The following is a 20,023-nucleotide window of genomic DNA, read 5'->3' as shown; positions in this document are numbered from 1 at the left end:
TTGTCTAGAAATTAATGACAAGCTGAGAAGAGATGGCCTGATGTGCAATAAGGGGATAACGCATGCTCAGGCAACCACAGGAAACGCTCTAAACGTTGGCTGCGAGTACTCTCTGCAAAGCTGATGGTTTTTTACATTAGCTAATATGCTGGTAGAGTTTTCTCATAGCATTTTAACATAGCTGATTAAATGATTTTCTTAAGCATTTGATAACCATCTTGCCCCTTTATATAGCCAGATTCTGTTCTGTTATAATAATGTGAAGCCTCTTCTTTGAAATACTCTTTCCGAGTTGACAAAGTGCTAACATTCATGAGACGTTATGGTCTCAGTCTTAGTCTTCTCTTTGTAATAAAACCAAGGTACAGAAAGATCAAAACATCAGGGAATGACAAGCGGACAGATGAGAGATGTGGCCAGTTACTAGCAAGACTGGATGGAAATGCTGCTTGAAGTTCCTGCTGCCTACATGACACCAAAACAACAGCTTACAGCCTGAAGAGCTTCCTCTACTAATCAGGGTTACATACACCTGCAAAAGTTCTGTAAAACTAGATATGACCATACCTAATATGCACAAGGTGCCATAACCAAATGGCTGGAGAAGGAATGGATAAAAAATGTCTTTGAGGGCAGCAATAAAAACAATGGCCCTCAGGTTTWCCAAAAAAAGTATTTTAGCTGAAACATTCATTTCACATCCTGATTGGCTTAGAGCTTGGTAAAAATAGATGAAAATTAAGAGTTACCACAAGTTGCAGGAGTATGTGGTTTCATTAGACTTTTTGATCAAGTCTACTTGGCATAGTACCACAGACAAGAAGCTACACAAGGGAGATTTGTTTGGAAAATATTAGGATTTTTCCTTTGAGGCATGAAAATATTCAGGTAAGATTATTTTTGACAGGTTAGGGGTATAAACTGGCAATCACAATCATTACTTCCATCTACAGTACCTTTGTGATACAGTTCCACATCATTTTTGAGAGCTATAAACTTGCCAATCTCATCTTTTATGTTTATATATGTGAGATCTGTGTTAGATATTTGGCTTCTAAACCCTTCCACATTTAATTTATTTTCATGCTAGGGAAGCATGAAAATAGATTTCCCCTTCTGGCTGTCTGCAAAATAGTTTTTTTTTTTTTTTTTTTTTTTTTTTTTTTTTTTTTTTTGTTTACCACTCAGTGACCAAAAGCATATCCTACTCTCATTACTGCTATTCAGTGGATTCAGTTCCTGCTCAAGAACCAGAATACAATTGATAATTGGAGTTAAAGATGAAAAGCTGAACACGACCCGATTACACCTGCACCATCTGTTTTTGTAATGGAAACGAACAGACATAAAGGAAAGCAGACTCTGGCTTGAAAAGTGTCGTATTACCAAAACCAGCCACCAAGGAGAGGCCTCAACCTGACATGCACATCCTGGCCAGAGTTTCTGCTAGTACCAAAGAAACAGGAGAGCAAAGCCACCAGCACCAACCACCTCTGCACTTACGAAAGAATATTTGTTCCAGAGTCTCAGGAGACCAAGTATTTGTCATCAGAGGTCATTTATTCCTCTGACTGGCATAACACACCTGCGATACGTGCCTATTCACTGGCTGCACCATGTAATTCTTGAATTAGGGGGAGAGAGAGGATTTGAGGCTCCACAGAATCTGCTAGAGATTCATGAGCTAACCAAATACTCCTTCCTGCAGATGACTTCATTAGATAGCTCTCAGGAGCTGCTGCTAAATGCAGGCAAACAGCAGTCAAAATTATTCYGCTTATATACTTCAGCTATTACTGCCTTACAATACCTGCAGAAGTTAGCTTGAGAAAATAATTTTTCCTCCTACATTAAAGGACAAAACTGAGTAGCACACCCTCCTGGAGATACCTTGCCTTTCTGAGCCACCACACCTCTCTCTGTTCTCAAGATCTTTTCTCTCCTTTGACATGATGTAATAAGCATTTAGTCCTCGAAGCAGGGTAAAGACTTGGACTTTTAAAGTCTCYCTGAAATTTGATTTTATAAAAAACACATAAATAAAACCTTGTACTTCAACTGCTTTAGCCCATCGTCCAGAGTCATTTCCTGGGGTCAACAACAGGGTGACCAGCAGGACAGTGGTGAACGTGGCAAGGGTCTGCACAGTGCTGGTGTGAGGTGGTGTAGAGAGGCTGCTGTTGGCTCGCGGGCCCACAGTGGGGAGCGGGCACCTCCCTGCTGCAGGTGCTGCAGCGTGGGAAAGCATGAGCACACATTCCTCGGTAGCAATCAACACAGGAAGGCTCTTGCCTTCTCCTTCAGACTGTTCAGCAGTGCTCAGCAAGGTAAACAAACCTTACGGTCAGGACGCTTCAGCCTCTCCTGCTCTTGAGCAAGTAGGAGAAGGGTGGAAATGTTTGTTTACAACAGGAAGACACATTTATTCTTGCTCCGTTTGCCTTGGCGTAAGCACCTGCCACTTGCAGAAACTGTTTTCCTTTGTTTTTCTTTTGCATTAAGGGCTTAGCAAGCTGGCTGAAATAATCTGCCTGACAAAAATTTGAACCAAATGAAGTGATTTCATCTAATACCATAGCACCGCCCTAGGGAACATTATCTGGAAGCACTTGGAGCACATTCACGCTCATCCGCGTGTGCATGAAGTTCCTCCTGGGCTACTTTACAACAGGCACTGTTACGTCAGTAATTTCTGCAAGTGTAACATTTTCAAGTGCTGATGCACAGAATTTGCTTGTCTAAACCTCTTGTTTGAACAAAGGGGCCATCTTAAAAACTTCAGTCCCAAGTGAATCAAGAGTTTGCCTCCTCAACCAGCTCAGACTTTCAAGCTAACACAAAGCATGTGTGGAGCCCGAGTTCTGGGGAAACAAAAACCAACAGAAACCTAGACAGGAATATACCATGCTTAGAAGGCAGCAACAGAAAATGCCTGTATGTTGTCAGTAGCGATGTTACAGCCATCAGTATCTAATCATCCAGTAGCTAGCCAGGAAATAGCACAGCTGTTGTTGCTCCAAGAGCCTGTAGACAAAGCACTGCAGACCTTAGATGAAGCAGCAAGCAACCCATGACACTCCAGCATCTAGAACTGCTGGTGATTGCAAGTGACAGTTTTCCCAAAGAGGATTTCTACTGCTGAGTGTAACATGGTCTCAGGACAAGATRGAGATGCTCAAGGAGTAAAATAGAAACCAAAAATTGGACTCCTCTTATAGGAAGGATGGAAGAAGCTTGCAGGAGTCAAGGTGAAGAAAAACAGAGGCCCCACACTTTGACTTTGTGGCACATCCAACCCAGCTGCTTCCAACATGTCCCATTAGGGATCCAAGCCACAAAAATCACCTTAGGGTAAGAGACATGAGCTGTGACAACACTAGCACACCAATATCAGCAGAAGGTCACCTCACATTCCCCAGCTTTCTAAAATCACTTCCCAGAATAAAACGGTTTTCACTTTGTTTTTCAGTCATATAACTGTTTAGGATTTTGCTTGCTTTCAGAGTTCAAAATCAAGGCAGGTATGTCCATCCACCTTTCACATCCAGGGCTGTGGAGGCAGAGAATTTTCTTTCTTTCTTTACCTGTGGGATAGCTGATGATGATGCAAAAGGGCACTTAACCTACAGGCTTTAAAAAAGACCCTCAACAATACCAACAAACAAAGCCAGACACCTGATCTCTTCTTCCCCCCCCCCCCCCGTGGCTTCTACGTGACCTTGGGATAGACATGTAATTCCTCTGTGGTTTTCCAACCCATCAAGGACTGCTGAGGGAAGGACAACGCCAAGGCAGAGCACTACCAGCAGCAGCACTTGCCTCCCAGCTACAGCTTGGAAGGGTTTTCCTCCAGTGCACCAGCCTCTGTCAGAGCTCATGTGCACATGGCACCAACCGCTTTTACTGCTGTCTGGAGAGCTGCTGTGACCAAATTGGAGATGGTTTTAAATGAGCATGTCTGGACACAGACAACCACAGCTGAATAGAGGCTGTGCTGTAGCAGCTTCCTCACTCTGCCCATGCACCAGGACCTACACAGGCCTGTTCTAAACTCCCTGGGGTATACTTGCTTGTACTGCAGTCACATCTTGGCCGTAATGAAGGGGGATCCTCTAAGATACAGAAAAAATATTCACGTGCTGGTYTCCTGGAATTGGTCTTTCAATGTCCAGCTCAGTTTATGCACTTACAGATATTCACTTCCAAACGCAATGTTCGTTTTTCTTTTTTTTTTAAACTGTTCACTAGTCAAGTCCAATCTAAATATTGAGGTAGAATCAGGACACGAGGCCTCTAGGTGAGGAACAAACTTGCCCTCCCCTGGACTGCAGGTGGAGGGACAGAGATAAAGTGACATTTCAGGATTTCTCAAAACAAGCTCATTATCCTTCTCAGGTCTAAAATGATAAAGGTACGGTTTTGATTGATAAAACATTGATTATGCTATGCTTCTTCTCATATATTGTCATTATATTAGAATTGATCATAACTCCTCGCAGGATTTTCTGGACAGGTGTTTTTAAGTTTAGATTGCATAGATTATATCCAAGTTTTAGTTCTCCCTTTTTTCGTTTCTCCAAGGAAGACAGTTCCTCCAGTTCAGGCTTAATGACCCATCAAATCCCAGAAAAAAACTGTTGGTATAATTCAAAGGAACTGTGAATTTCACCAGAGGAAAGAGCAAATGTAATAGCAGCCAAGATAGTGAAGATCTCCTGTAGGCAGTATTTGAGCACCAAAATGCTCAAATAAATCAAATTCCTGTATGCTGGAAATAAGCTAAAATGAATGAAATTCCACAATTTCATTTATTTCATTCATGTCAATGAAGATTTAAATCCTTTTATGATTTTCATGAAGTTGACAACTCAGCATTGAGTTTCAGGAGATCTGATGTTTCATATGGCTTCTAGAATTAAACGATCAGAAAAGAGTTTCAAGAGTTTTATTTTTAGGGGAGAAAAAAAATGTATTTTGACCTTCATGGTTGTACAACAAAACATGAAAATGCATTGTAAAACTCAAAGCACAAGGCACTGTCCTTGAAGCCTCGAGGGAGCTCAATTCATTATTTTATAATCAATTATTACTTTGACAGTGGTAAAACGGTTATTTCTAAGCTTACTAAAGCTCAGCTCCAGAATCCTTTTTTTTTTGCCGGGGGGGGGGGGGAGAGAGGGGGCAGAACAGCTGCTTCAGCTCTGCTGTTCTGAACCTCATCTCAGTAACCTTTAATTACTTAATGGTGTATTTTGAGGGTTAAAACAGGCTGATATATCTTGGCAGTTACTACTTATGTGTCAATAGTTAAAAAAAACAAATTTTTTTTGTATGATAATATTAGCTTGCTTTTAAACTTCAGTGGAGACAATATGCAACAGTTCTACCACGAAACACTTTGTTTAGTACAGCTCAGGGCAGAAGCATAACACTGGCATTGCTGTTTGCACGAAGTGAAAAAGCACTTCTGCTTTGTTTCCACTACGAATCTAGGATTTCATACTCTCGTGACAACAATCCCTGGTAGACAGTAACAAAATTAATTTAAAAAATTGTTCCTGCAGAGAGGCGAAAGTTGTATTGGTCATACGGGAAGCTTTTCCAGGGCACACTGCTACTGAATCCAGTACCTCAACCAACAATTAATTTCTTGATGAGCAGCCCCAAGAATTCCCTACCTGTACCTCCCTCTTTTTATTGTAACTGCAAGAGAAAAAGAACTAGTCTAACACAGTGCAGGAGCCTGGCTTCTCACAGTCCATCTGGCAGAGAATCAGGCTGTACTCACCATGCATCTGGTAGGTGTATGGGGCTTGTCCGGCTGTTGGTGTACTGAAGCTGGACCCGTAGCTAAGGAACCCGCTCTGTCCTGGAGAATGGCTCAGGCTGTCTTCTGTTTTGATGCCTTCGGAGCATACAGCAGGAACCAAGAGCAGAATGCAAGGGTTTGACACACAAAGATGTAACAGGACAAGTTTAGAAATTCACAATATTTCAGCTAGATTTTAGCCTAATAGATTACTCTTTCTTTACAATTTCTAAAATTTCTTAAAAATACATCGGTATTACACAAAACTCAAATAATACAGACCCAAATACACTAATCACAAATTATTCAAGTCAGCTACATCTTGTATCCACAGCTGAATGACTAACTTTTGCTAACATGGGGAAACAACCACAAATAATACTGTTTTCAGAAAGAATATCTGGACAAATAATTTCGTTTTAGAATTAAACCCATTGACTCACATTTTTCTGAACAGTTTTCAGATGCGAGCAATGATTAACAATACAACAGGAACTGCAATGAACTAACCTCAATACTTCTATTGATACCAGAGCTATCATTTTAGTTAAATTTTATTTTCAGCTTTCAGAACAAAATATTTATGGGCAAGTCATGGAGGAGTGTTATCATCCATTCAGTTAGATGTAACATGTAGTTCAGGAACAATAGATAAACCCTGAGGTCACAGAATCTTTTCATTATAAAAATTAGGCAATTAAAGCTCCCAACAAATTATAGAGGGAGAGCTGAATTAAACATTGCAAGATGAAACCTTTGCTGGTAGGGAAAAGGAGTTGATATTTTATCTTGAGACACTGCTGAGATCCTACAGCTGTATTTTTAAAACAAACAGCTGAAAGGTGCGTCTTATTATGTACCCTTTGGGTGTGATTCTCCACTGCTTTGCATGCGTATTTGCACAAAACAAGACATGGCCATGGCCCACACCCCCTACGCCGGGGCTGAGCAAAGACCTTGTCGATGCTCTGCTGCTGGATTTATGCGCTTCCCAGGCTGTTGCTATCTTTTAGCATTTTTAGGCAAACTTTTCAAAAAACAAGGCAAATTCATGTGCCTGTCACCAATCATGCTGTTTTCCAGCTGAATGGATCTTAAAAGCAACAAGTCTGCATTTTCTCAGGTTGGGAATAATTTTCTCTCTACTAAAATTGCTTATTTTGGCTTCATGTGGGATTAGCTACAATGCAGTTTAAGTCCAGGTTAGCACTGAGATGCACTGAGAGAGGCAGGAGTTTCACTTGGGCAGTGAGCAACCACGTGCYCCTGCACAGATCAGGCTCCTGCACGGCTGCGGGAGTCCAGCTGCCCAGGGAATTGCAAGTGCACGCAGAGAAGCCGCTTCCCATAACATCCCCTGCTTTTCATTCACATCAACACACCGCCTGCAAACACTCAACCTACCCTAGCTACAATTAATCTCCAGTAACCAGGCTTTTTTGGAAGCCTAAAAATTGTTGTCAGACAGTGAAATAACTTAGCACCAAATTAATTTCCACACAAGGTTCTGTTTTGTCTAGAAATTGGCCCAGTTTTATTTTTATGCCGAAAAACAATACTGCTTCATTGTTCTTGGGTGTCAGCCAGGTGGAGTCTTTCATATGGGCTGTGTGTCTTAGTGAGGGTATATGGGCTGGGGAGGGGAAATGCTGCTCAAGGATGCTAAGAGGTCATCTGCAGGATTTATAAGCAGCATATGGGTCTGACACATGTATGCCCTAAAGACTCCCAGCAGCAGCAAATGGCTGTACTTTCACCTGCTCTAGCAGGACAACTGCTTCAAGTTTGCCTTGGAAAGCAGCCAGCTGCCACAAACACACCAGTAGCTCCAGAAGAGGGACTCGGCTCACCACTCCGCAGCCCTGTCAGAGCACTTGGCCTCTGCCAAGCCTGTTTCCCTGGCCCGGAGGTGGCAGCAGGGAATTGCCCTTCGGTAATGACCTGTTGATGGCTCCGGAAAAGCTTCTTGCTGGGAAGYGAAACTGTATTTGCAGAGCAAACAAATGTGTTTTGGAGTTTGAGAGCAACCAGGAACAGAGCCACCAAGCCATGTTAATGCTGCAAGGCTCAGCAGGCATGGGATCAGCTGTGGGCGAGGAGCCCAAAGCTTTCTGCTGAGGAGTTGCAGCTTGGCAAGAGGAGCTTTGGTCTTCAAGAGTAGGAAGAGCTTCCTRGTTCTCAGTGTTTCCACACAACTTGAGGACACTCTGAAGACTTAGCATTAAGACTTAAGAGTAAGTCTTAGCATCTGACAAGCAYTTCAGATGTCAGAGCCCACTCCATCAGTCCCACTGCCTAAATCYCCCAGCTGTCCCCGCACCAGCAGTCTCCCCATGGCTGCTGGTAAGGTCATGCATGAAACTGGGCAATGAAGCTGACTGGTGTTAAAAATGCTTACTACACCTAYAATCAACTATCTAAATATGGGTCATCTTCTAAAATCAAGGTACTTTGCATCATCTCACTCATGCCYTACTCTGTTCTGAAGCTTGTTTTTTCTGGAATACTACACAGTAAGTTTAAGGTAGCTTATATCATTGAAACTTAAAGAGGAATCAATGAAGGCAAAGTAAGGCAAAGTGTAGTATATCTAAATGTTGTATTTATTGTAGGAGAYTATTTGGGAATGAGTCACAGAAACCCTCACTAGTGACTGCTCTTCAATGGCATGTCTTTCTGAACCTGAGTTTCTCATGCTGTCTCCTATCCTACTACTGACTGCCTCCAAMTTTAGTTGGCAAAATCATAGCTCAAGACAACAGACTGATGGATAGTTTAAAGAAATCYTAACTTCTGTGTTTTTTAAACAAATTCATATTTCCTTTAAGCCTAAGAAGAATCATTGCTAAGAYAGCAATAACCTTTCATTTTAAAGTATAAAGCTTTAAATGTATTCTTGGAGGAAGAGGAAGAAGATGTGCTCAAGGATAACACAATGTCAGACTACTCACTGTAGGARGGTATCCCATATGGCTGCCCTGGAGGAGGGTAGGCCGTGTAAGCAGCAGCTTGCTGGAGTCCCGCACTGTACTGAGTCTGTCCATACGTTGCCATTGCTGGGAAGGGTGGGACTGTCACTATATGGGGATAATGTCTATTCAGAACAAGAAAACAGAAGGTCTAAGGCAATAGTCACCATACATGGTCTTTAGAGCACAGGTATGACAATTCTAGTGATATTTTCATAAAACAATACACAAAGTGTGATAGGGAACATTTGGGGAACTCAGTTTACTTGACAAGGGCAAATGTTTATTTCAGTATATGGCTCCTGATATGATCTATTAAGATTAAATTACCTAAATGCATAGGGATTTAAGAAGTGTGCAAAATGTGCAAAGCATTTAAAAATCAGCCTAATTTGGCCTCTTCATTTTGTGTTTGTCAAATCAACGTCACAGGAAGTCTCCGACGCTTTAACATACTCCACTATGTATGTTATGAGGTCGCTCATAAACAAACCTACATTCAAAGTGGTTTGCGTTCCCAGCGGTCTGAGCGTACAGAGCATGGTACCTCCAACCTTCTCTCCCTCCATAGCTAACAAGATTAAGAAACAGTTACTTCCCTGGGCCCAGGACATGAAGGGGAACAGGTGGATGGGCTTAAGGCACATGATTTCTAAGGAAATTTCTAAGGGACATCARTCCCTACAAAATGGATGTTCAGCAGAACAAGGTTTTTAAATTACAGAACTTGGCAGGAGCACTCACTTTGTGGAGTACAGGTGGAGAGGACACTGTGGTGCTGCTTTGCTGTTGCCTGGAAAGCAAAATTGAAGGGTCTTAGACTTCCATCGTATTCTGTTCTACAACCAAGCTGATACCACCATTTTGACAACTGCTGGTTTGCAAGATTTATACAGTAATTAGGAGAYATTGTTTTTCAGTGATTCTCCAAACAGCTGAAGTAGACTCTAAAGCTATTTTCCACTTAACAATGAATAAATATAGCTTAATTTAACTGAGGGTGCTATTGATTGAGCAAGCTACCCCATTCTTCTTGTGGGACTGGTATCAATCATGAAGCTAGGCTTTGGTGGGATGACTCATACACTAAGGGCTATAAAAGCAAGTACTATGATTACTGAAGTGACCTAAAAGCACTGCACTTTTTGCCCCTTTCCTTTTTTTTTCATACTGTCCTAAGCTGTGACTGAATTTAGTTAAATGTTTATTAAAAATATATCAAAAGAAATATAAAAAAAATACAATGCTGTARCTCTCCTTACACTTGAATTTTTAGAGTTAGTTATAATATACCTTATTAACCTGGCAGTATCAAAATACTAAACCAGTAGAAAATATATCACACAAACAAGTTAACATGCAAGATGCCTTCCAATGTACCATACARTTGTGCCCTAAAACAGTAATGGAGAAAAATAYACCACCATCTTTATTTAGAAATGAATTTAGGTTTAATWTAATTAAAATTWAAAAAAAATCTAAATTAAACCTGCAAGTTGCCTGAAGCAAGTTGTACTGAAAAACATAACATAGTGCCCAAATGCCATCATGAGTAGTATACAGGTTGTCTCCATATTGACATCCAAATTTTGTTTCTCAGGTCCYGGTTAGAGCCTTTAGATAACAGCATAAATACCAAAACACACACAGAAACATCAMTAACATCTGCAGGCTGTAATAATTAGCACATCAGATTAATTGCATGCTGTTTCTCCATGCAGGGAGAACATCGGTACCAGGCYATCCACTGGTGGCACCACCCTGCACCTCAGTTGGTGGCACCCATCATTTGATTTGTTACAGGGAACACAAAACACCACCCACTCTCGGGCAGAGGAGATGATACCTCAACTGCAGGCGCAGAGCTGGGGGGAGAGGGAGGCTCTGTGGTGCCTCCCCAAGCCGGCAGGTCCCCCCAACAGGCAGGAGCATCTGCAGGGCTCCTCCCGGCATGCAACCCCAGCACCTCAGAAGGATTACCCTCCATCGGAAGTCATCTAAAACAGCACTTCTTTCTTCATTCAGCAGTTCATAAATTGGTGAWTTAAACATTTGAAGCATGTTTTATTTAATGAGATATGCAAATACCTATACAATCTAAATACATAGAAATAGTCCTATGGGTTTGAGTAACTTGGTATGCCAGAAACCTGGAGAAAATTTCCAAAACGTTCCAGCATGCTCACATAAGGAAAGGTTCATTCTTCCCGGTCTACCTTTCTTCAAAAATTACTCCTTCCTCCACAACCTTTTCTTGCAATAGTTTATGGGGCTTTATCATTTTATGTCAAAAAATGGAGGTGCCAAACTATTTTTTAAAACAGGCATTTAATCTGATATGACTTTTTAAATAAATTTCATTTAARATGCGTTATCTTTGCTTGTTCTTTGAAAAAAATCTCCAACGGTTGCGTATGAGCTTTTAATTAAAAATATTTAGAGACACTATTTTCCTTTTAGAATGATAATTGGTGTAACATCTATTATATGTAGATATATACTACTGAAAGAACGCCATTTCAGAGGAAACAATTACAGCTGATTAAAAGATGTAAACATTTGAAACAGAGTCCTTTTTCCCCAAACTCAGAAACATTCACAGATAACTTCACTCAAAATTAACAAAATTCAGAAAACATCCATGTACTTCTTCCTCTATTCCTCCAGAGAATTGCAATACTTAATAACCATGTTCGGTTAGATTAGACCAAAAATGTGAAAATAGAGATGTTTATGCTTAGGACTAATTTCTGCACACGAAAGCAAGTGGCCCCTTTGGGTACCGGTCAGTCGGWTCCAGTCCTCTCCTGAGCGCCCATCTGGCGGGGTCCCTACTGGGGGTCGCCTGCGGCTGCTGTCTACCCACCACCACCACCGCTTCCTCCCACTGCTACCAAGCAAGAAAATCCTGCTGGGGCAGGCATATTTGCACTGCCTGCTGAACACACTGCAGGCACTGACCATAAAAACAACAAAAAAACAAACAAACAAAAAAAAACACACTCCCCCCCGCCCCCAACAAAAAATACACAAAAACCACCAACAAAAACCCCCTAGGCACTTTTCTCCTTGAACCACCCCACAAATATCCCTGCCTCTACCTCTAAAACATGGTTACACTAACCTATTCCCCAAGCAAAATGCTGCAATGGTTTGTTCTTTCCTAAAGATTTTYAAAAAAATACTGAAACAGCACAGCATATAGATTTATATATGCAGGTACAGGAATAGAAGGTATAGAAAAAAAAGATTGTCTTTAAATCCAAAGGTGGGCTTACCTGACTCACCAWCAAACTCCTTAGGAAAAATTTGCTTTGACTTACCTGAAAGAAAACAATTAAAGAAATCAGATTTTTAGACGGTGGAAACAAAACGCTACACCTTTTCTGTCAAGCTGTTCCTCATTACCAAATATAATTGCATTGAAGGATTTTTTTTCATTACTGTGGCTTTTAAATTTGAAAAACTGCAGGAGAATGGACAATTTGAGCAGAGCTTAATTTCTTTTTTTATAGTTGAAAAATATTACATCTTCCCATTTAATTCTAAGAGTTAAGTACAGAGTAAATTCATCTGCTAAGAACGCCAAATGAGGATTTACTAGGCATGAATATGAAATGTGCTACTGTCATTGCTAAAAAGAGGCAAGTTAAAATTAAAAGCATTTCAATCTAAATGCATAGAACTGCTGGCAAATCATATATTTGAARATTGATACACATTGATATAATTTTACATCTCATAACAAGCATCCACAAAAATAGCAGGGCAGATGTCCACGTGGACATCTACATACATACGTATTACAGTTAAAATTGATAAAGCAGAAACTATTTGCAATACAGAACATATATTTGTGTGCATTTCTTACACTGGAGGCCTGGGACTTGATAGYCATACAAACATTCTCCTGTTCTCCAAATTAATGAAATATTTCCAAAGAAAAGTGCATAACACTGGTAGTACAGGTACTAGATTCTGCCATATTAAACATCTGTAAGAAATCTATCAGCACAAACTACACTAGCAGAGYGGTGTCCAACAGTACAATCGTTGTGCTGGCTCTTATTTATAGAGCATAACGTATAGTTCCTGCACCAAGGAGTTTACAAAATGATGCACCTAATTATTTCTAGCTCTAATCTTTTATGTAAACACGTACATTTAAAAGRACGTTTCCTTTAGATTCTTGTCCTTCCCATGTTCTTGTAAATAGGTAGATACGGTGTATGTGCCTTAATCACACAATTTCTAATGCCTTGCAAACATGCCACAAAACACCTCCGTGGCTTCTCACAGCCTGTAAGGGAAGGGTTAAACATACTCCGAAAACATAATAGCTGGGACCTTCTGCTCGCTCCCCTCCAACAGGAAGGCTGACAGATCCCAACCGCAGCAAACAATAGCTGGGATTGTGCTAGCAAGAACTAGTTCAGCTGCATCATTTGCCAATAATTTTTTTAACAGATTTAACATTCTTCTGTTTCCTTCCCTGGAAGAGTACAACGGAGTGGGTAAAGGAAGGAGGAGAGCTGATAGATTTCCATCAGCGCCTCCCTGAGCCACCAGAAGAATTCATCCCTGGTACCAGCCAAATGCAGAAGTCCAGAGCGTGGATCAGAGGGCTGTTTGGGGAGGACAGCAAGGATCTGCGAGCAACAGGGACCGGCGGCTGCCCTGGCGTGGCACTCCCTCGCTGGCACTCACTGCCGTCGTCCCCAAGCTGTGGCCACCACAACACTGCCCTTGGGGCCGCTGCCCTAGCRGCATCCAAACCCAAACTGCCAGTGTTGCACAAAGTATGTTTTATATGTGCAATTATTCCAGAGGAGCATACAGATGTGTGTATATGTATACACMTACCACACACGTACTCGTAACGTTGCAGTTCTGTTACTCACAGCTTTGCTGAACATCATGATGGATTCAGCTGCATATRGCACGGTTGCAAAAATATGCAAATAAAGATCTAGACTGCTCACTGCTTTGGAGACCTAATAATCACCAGTGGAGGCCTCACATGTGGCCAGCTCCCTTTGGTTAGAAACACGGGTACATATACGTTATGTTAAAGCTAATAAAAAGCAAGCAGAAGAGGCAGCCTACCTTCTATGTCATCTGGAGCTGCGGCATAAACGTTAGAAAGGTTGAGCTTCAGTCTGTCGGGGCACTCTCTATTTACAGTCAGGCTGGGTGATATCACTAAATCTAGCATTTCCTTATACCTGAAGGAAAACAAAGGAAAAATATAATTCATTCAATAATTATGCATACTTATTAATGATTCAACTTTTTCCCTAAGAGTATAAATATTAAAGCTGATTACCTAAACCCAGGCTTCATATAAATTCCACATAACAACATTCTCTAAAGTTTTCATCAAAGGGAAACATGGAATTAAAATGAAATACTTGTTCCCTTGGAGATTACACCCATCTGATTAAGGATTTGCTTTTCTTCTGGGATTTTGCCATCAGAAAATTAAATTTCTTTATCTCTTAAATGCCATCAGAGCAAGGATGYGCATACAAGCGTCCAGTGAGGCTCCAGAACAAAGCATTATGGACTGAAAATGAAGTTGAGGGCAGTTAACAGCATTATCTGTCTTACAAGACAGCAAGAAAGCTGCTACAGGTGATGGGAGAGGTTTAGGTGTCCATGCTAATCCTGATAACTGCTGGATATCCCTTTGAAAACTGATCCCAGCTACAACATCCTGGACCATCAGGTGGCAGTGAATCAAGGACAGTTCTTTTCATATAAATAATCCCATGTGATTCAGCTGAAAATCGCAGACGAACAACCTACGTCCTACAGGACTTGCATTTCCAAATAAAATCACAATTTTGAGTGTGCACCCATGACTTACACAATAATGAAAGCATACAAATGATATATCATGCAATCCAAACCAAAGCACGGCATTAGGCATGCAGATTTGCATACCTRTATTTGAAATCTGGAAGGAAATCTTACGTTATATTAGATACGCACGACAGATGGGCATGACGATGTTTTTATGCAAGGCAGATTTCCTGGACAACATCATCCWCAGAATGTTCTGCCCTCGTTCACTATGCAGTGATGCGAACTACAACTTGAACCATGAAAAACTCACCGGCCGAAGACAAGCTGAAGCTAAACTTGCCATTAATTTTTTATTTTTTAAACACATACAATGCCATGGAGACCTGCATGAATTTTCTAAGGCTACATCCACGTATTTTGCAGCTTTTGGTTCAGATCTGCAACAAACCATGAAAAGAAAAGGATTTAAAGATGCTACTTTTTCCCCTGGCTTTCTGMAGCCACATCACACATGACCTCGCTTTGTCCCTCAGCTAACAGCTGAGAGGACACCATGCCCTAGCAGAGAAACCAGTCATCCTCTGGGAATTTGCAGACATGCCAAAAAGGGCGAGCAAGCGGCACAATCATGTGTGACATTCACAGCCCTGGTCCTCCTCCTTTCTCCAAATGGGATCTGGGCTCCCCYTGAAAATCCACGTGCACACAGAAATTTTGCCACCCACACGGACCCAAGTCCCAAGACTAGCAAACGCTGCCTGATTAGATGCAACAACAACAGACCAACACAGTAGAAATACAGCATTTGGGATGCAGTGCTCATGAGATCCACATTCCTTAACTGCTGTGCTTTAGAAATGCATTAAGAAAACAAAGCTAGGGTAGAAGCGAGTGCTGCACAACTCCTGCCTCAGACTCGGACACAGCAGCACAGTAAGTCACATGTAAAAATGAAGGTGCACAGGGGCCATCAACTGTGCCTACAGTCACTGCCCACACTACCAACTGCATGCAAATGCAATGAAGAGTCTGATTTGTAYGTGGGTAAAAAAAACAAACCTTAGTTCCTGACTTTAAAAATTCCTCCCTAAGTGACTCAGTCTGATAGCCAAAAAGGAAGCCAGGACCCCTGACTCTCACCCCTAAATAAAAAATAATCCACCAGAACTTTACCCAGGAAACCCAGTAACGGACACTGTAGTGCTGCCGGTCTTGAGACCAATGGCACCAGGTAGATTTTTACATGTTACCTATGTGACTCTGGACATCCGGGTGGCTACCTCCATGGTGCCATGTTCTGTTCAGCYGCACAGTCAGGCTGCTGCAGAGAAAGGGCCCGGGAAGGATTTGACGGGGCCAATTTCTTGGGGCCAGGCAAGGAGGAATAAGGTCTCCCCCAACAGCAACGCTGGCTGCTCCCGCTGCCCTGCCACGGGAAGGAGCAGCAGGCTGAGCCGGCTGCATCTTTTCTAGAGGAATTACTTTATTGAAATCCACTGGCACCAAAATTAAATTTTCCTTGCACTGTTAAGAAGGCTGGGTTCAGGTTTCCTTTCCACTGTGAGTAATGTCCAACTCCCCCCCCCCCCCCATTTCCTTAATGCTATACCTGAGCAGGAGAAAAGCAGTGCCGTCCCAGATCCTGTCAGGCAGGGGATGGTCAACATTGTTTCTCAGATAACACATGCCCTTCAGCACAATCCAAAGCCCATCACTCCCGACACTGCCCAGACTGCTGCCAAGTGAAGGGGAGCAGATGTTTAAAGGGAAATGATCTTTTATAATGATTAATGCACTCTAATTACATCATTGTTCAGAGATTTCGTTAGCTACTCTGACTGATGGTTTTTCTATTGGTTTTGTTCTGTTCTCTTTTGTATTCATAAAGTCATGTCACACTTCCCTGGATTTGTCCTCTACCCTTTTCCCACTTTTTTTTTTAGCTTCTATTTTACTTTAGAGTATTTATTAGTTGCATGTACAAACAGGTAACTTGCCTCAGAAATGCCTGTCTGGCTTTGTGTACAATGCACATGTTTGCATTTGTGGCTTTGCCTGGTTTGCAGGCACTATTTACCAATCTGTTCATGCACATTTCTTGCTCATGTATTTCTCCCCAGGAGTTTCTGGGATTCCAGTTTTAACAATGGCAACCTAGAAAAAAATCCCTAGTGAAATAATGGAACCTGGATGGCATTTAATACAGTAAACAACATGCTGGAGTGCAATCAGTGAACGTATTAGGTCTTTCCTAGCTTTTTAGAGTAAAAACATTTTCTGGCTGGAGTAGTGTACAGTATATCAGTAATAAAGTTTGCTGAATATGAGTTTTTATTAAAACCAGCAATGGCAGYATCCAGCATGTTGGGCTGACAGACATCTGGAAGAGCTTTTGGCTTCTGCAATTAAGAATAACCTTGTGTGAATTTGGTGCTCAGCTTTTCCATTAGAATCCCCTACACAAAAATCAATATTTTGCCCTGAAAGCTGGCCTATAAAATCTCTGCCAAATACAAACTTTTTTCTTTACTTTAGGAAGGAAAAAAGAAAAGCCTTTTCAGTCATTCTGAAGTTAGGAATGCTAAATTAAACATATTAAGGTTTCAAATTTTTGATTGAGGTTTCAGGGTAACCTACAAGTCACATTTTCTTTTACTACAGACTTCTGAAGGCAATGACTCCAGGCCCCAACTCAAAACACTCAGACGTGAGCTGAAGATCAAACCAGTGAGCAAGTCCATCTCTCCTTGGTGAAGTGTTTAAACATGGGGGCAAGTGCAATGCTGAAGTGGGACCTGCTGAGCACTCTGGGTGCTAACAGTGGTGAGAACCAGAGAGCAATGTGATGGATAATATTTTGAAAAGGTGAAACAGGACCCCAGCCTCAGTATTGTGAGCAGATGCCACCACATGATCACCCTGCCCAGCACAACTCACAGCCCAGAAGGTGCTTGGCGCTCTTCACAAAGCTTAGGCCTCTCCTCCTCAGACATAAAGCACTAAAGCCATCACCTCTACACTAYGGGCACTTCCATCCTTATTCTGGAGGCAACAGACTGTCTCTGTATTTTGCTGATCTCTTACATTTCCAGAGAGAGAAGACAGTACTCTGGATTCAATATGTACAAGTACACAAAGGAAGAAGCACTTCCAGAGTACGAACAGTGAGTAAGACCACCAGGGTGAGCAGTACCAGGGGGCAAACTTGGTGGCCAAGTGATGGAGTTTTCAATGGCAATATATGCAAGCAAGAGTTGATTATCTGTCCAGCAGAGGTCTGTAGGAATGTGTTTGAGACACCAGAAGCTGATGGTCCAGTTCAGAAAGGACATGCCATGAGTAAAATGCAACATGGGAAAGAAAAATAGCTGACGTGGCCATGGGAAAATAAAGAGCATGAGTTYTGCACCTCCGCAGAGGAGCTGACGAGCTAGGAGCCTCACAGGATGATGCRGATGAGAAACAAGAGATTCCTGCCCTTGGGAAATGCCTGCCAGATCGCACAGAGGAAAAGGCAAGAGACTTCAGCAGACCAAAACAGTCACAGAAAGTTTGCCCATGAGGGGAGAGGCCAATCTAGAAGTTACTCTCCCTGCAACAACCTTGTCTCACGGATCGTCTCGAGAATTTGTACTAATATCTGGCTAGAGGCCAAATACAAGCTCAAACCACTAGATCTTCCTAACCATATGCACATGCCAACACAGAGCCCTAGGCAGGACTGGTACAAGCCAAGTCCTCTAGCTTCAGCTTTGCTGGGAAGGGGAGGAGTAGAGACAGAGACTTCAGCCTAATTACAAAAGTAGCATTTTTTTTTCTTGCTTCCATGACTTTATCTGTTTTTTTTTTATTATTATTTAATCAACTACTTCCATCTTTATTCTCCTCTGAAGCTAGCATAGATCACTAAGCAGAAAGCTGCAGCTCCAGTGGTTCTCATCTTAAACAAGCTGACAGCCTCATTTTCTACTTAGTCCACAGCAGAAATGAATTCCTAAAAGGTAATTTGCAAAAAAAAGAGATGCCTTTCTCACCCTTTTTCAAACAAAAAACAAACAAAAAAAAAAAACCCAGTGCTGAAGAGTTCACCTTTCCTTCACTCCTAGGAAAGTACTAGGAGATTTGCTCCTGCTCCAGTATCTCATGTAAAATTCTCAAAAGCACTTACTGACTCCATCTCATTWATTTTCAACAGAAACTAAGATTTTTAACGTTTTAACTCCTTGGGAAGCACAACAGCTTAACCAGCTTTCCAAGCACTGACTGCTTACAAATTTCCACCTGCCTGTTCCACCCTGCTCCTCCTCGCCACAGAAAGGATCAACYGTTAGGAGACTCCCCGTGACCGTGAGATGCCAGGGTTTCCCTGCTACACAGAAGATTTTTGGCTACTTCCATCCACACGTTTCAAGCAGAGGAAGGTAATTCTGTTTCCGCGGTCCCTTCAGCCCTCCTCGCGCTGCTGCGGCCGTTCCTCTCCGTTCCTTCGGCATCGAGGACCCGCAAGCGCCTCAGCAGGTGAAGGCCGCCGTGCCGCTGGCTCTTCCCTAGCGCGTCCCAGCTCGTCCGCTAGCACATCAGACGCACGCGCGCTGGAAAGGCCCGAACAGCGCAAGGCTAAACCTGGGGGGGCACCAGCGCCCGCGTACAGGGCGGCGGCGGCGAGACCCACCTGCACAGCGGCCCGCGGGGCCGAGAGCTGCCTCGCGCCGAGGGAGCCGTGCAGTAAGAGCGGCGGTAGCCACCCGGACCCATCCGTCRCCTCGCAAACGGCCTCCTTCCACCGCCCTCGGCCTCCCCCAGGGCCRGCCGGCCGCCCGACCCGCGCTTACCTCCGCCTTTAACCCTCGCGGGGTCACAGTCACCGAGGACTAACGCACTAACGCCATCTCYGACGCTCCCACCGAGGGCGCGGAGAGCTCGCGAGCGCCGGCGCGGCTCCGGCCCCCCGAAAGCCCGCGGCGCGGCACGGCGCTCCCCTCCTCTGCCCGCGCCGCCCAGGGAGAGCCCACGCGAGACGCGGCGAACGGCGGCTACAACTCTAACGTTGGGGCGCGTGTGGGGGGGAAGCACCTCGGCCCGCACAAAAAAAAGCTTCAAATAAGAGCCCAAGGACACACGAATGAAATAACACGCCTGTTAATTCAGTAACCAAAAAACTTCTCTTTCCGTATTAATGCCATGAAAATCTAAATTGAGTCCTGTGATATAGAAATAATTAATTTGGTTTGGGTTTATGTTAAGATTTTCACATTTATTTTTAAATGTGTTGATTCCTAAACAATTTCAAGAAAAATAACTGTAAAAATAACAAAACAAATCATCTGTCACACTTCTGAAACCACTATTGTTTTAAAAATGCCCAGAGTATTTTGACAGCTTTAAAATCCTTCCCCACAGTTTTTTAAATGAGGTACTCTTTGATAAAAATTTTATT

At 42.6% G+C, this 20,023-nt stretch overlaps 1 protein-coding gene across 7 annotated transcripts in view; it reads right to left on the bottom strand.

Moving 5' to 3' along the window:
- EYA2 (EYA transcriptional coactivator and phosphatase 2) overlaps positions 1–20,023 on the bottom strand; it is a 90,892-nt gene that overhangs the window by 42,959 nt on the left and 27,910 nt on the right. For 6 of the 7 annotated variants that reach the window (XM_085313996.1, XM_085313994.1, XM_085313998.1 and 3 more), the window contains exons 2-5: positions 13,885–14,003; positions 9,523–9,571; positions 8,761–8,903; positions 5,789–5,905 (exon numbers count right to left, since the gene is read on the bottom strand). In XM_085313996.1, the coding sequence (XP_085170122.1) occupies positions 5,789–5,905; positions 8,761–8,903; positions 9,523–9,571; positions 13,885–13,993 (418 nt within the window). In that variant the 5' untranslated portion in view covers positions 13,994–14,003. Of the gene's footprint in view, positions 1–5,788; positions 5,906–8,760; positions 8,904–9,522; positions 9,572–13,884; positions 14,004–16,195; positions 16,212–20,023 lie in introns of those variants that run through there. The other variant, XM_085314000.1, reaches the window with a different exon arrangement.

Source organism: Rhea americana, unplaced genomic scaffold, assembly GCF_003343005.1.
Source record: "Rhea americana isolate MKP2758 unplaced genomic scaffold, rheAme1 scaffold_4, whole genome shotgun sequence".
Lineage (NCBI taxonomy): Eukaryota > Metazoa > Chordata > Aves > Rheiformes > Rheidae > Rhea > Rhea americana.
Note: the sequence above shows the minus strand (reverse complement) of the source record. Positions and strands in the feature narration are given on the sequence as shown.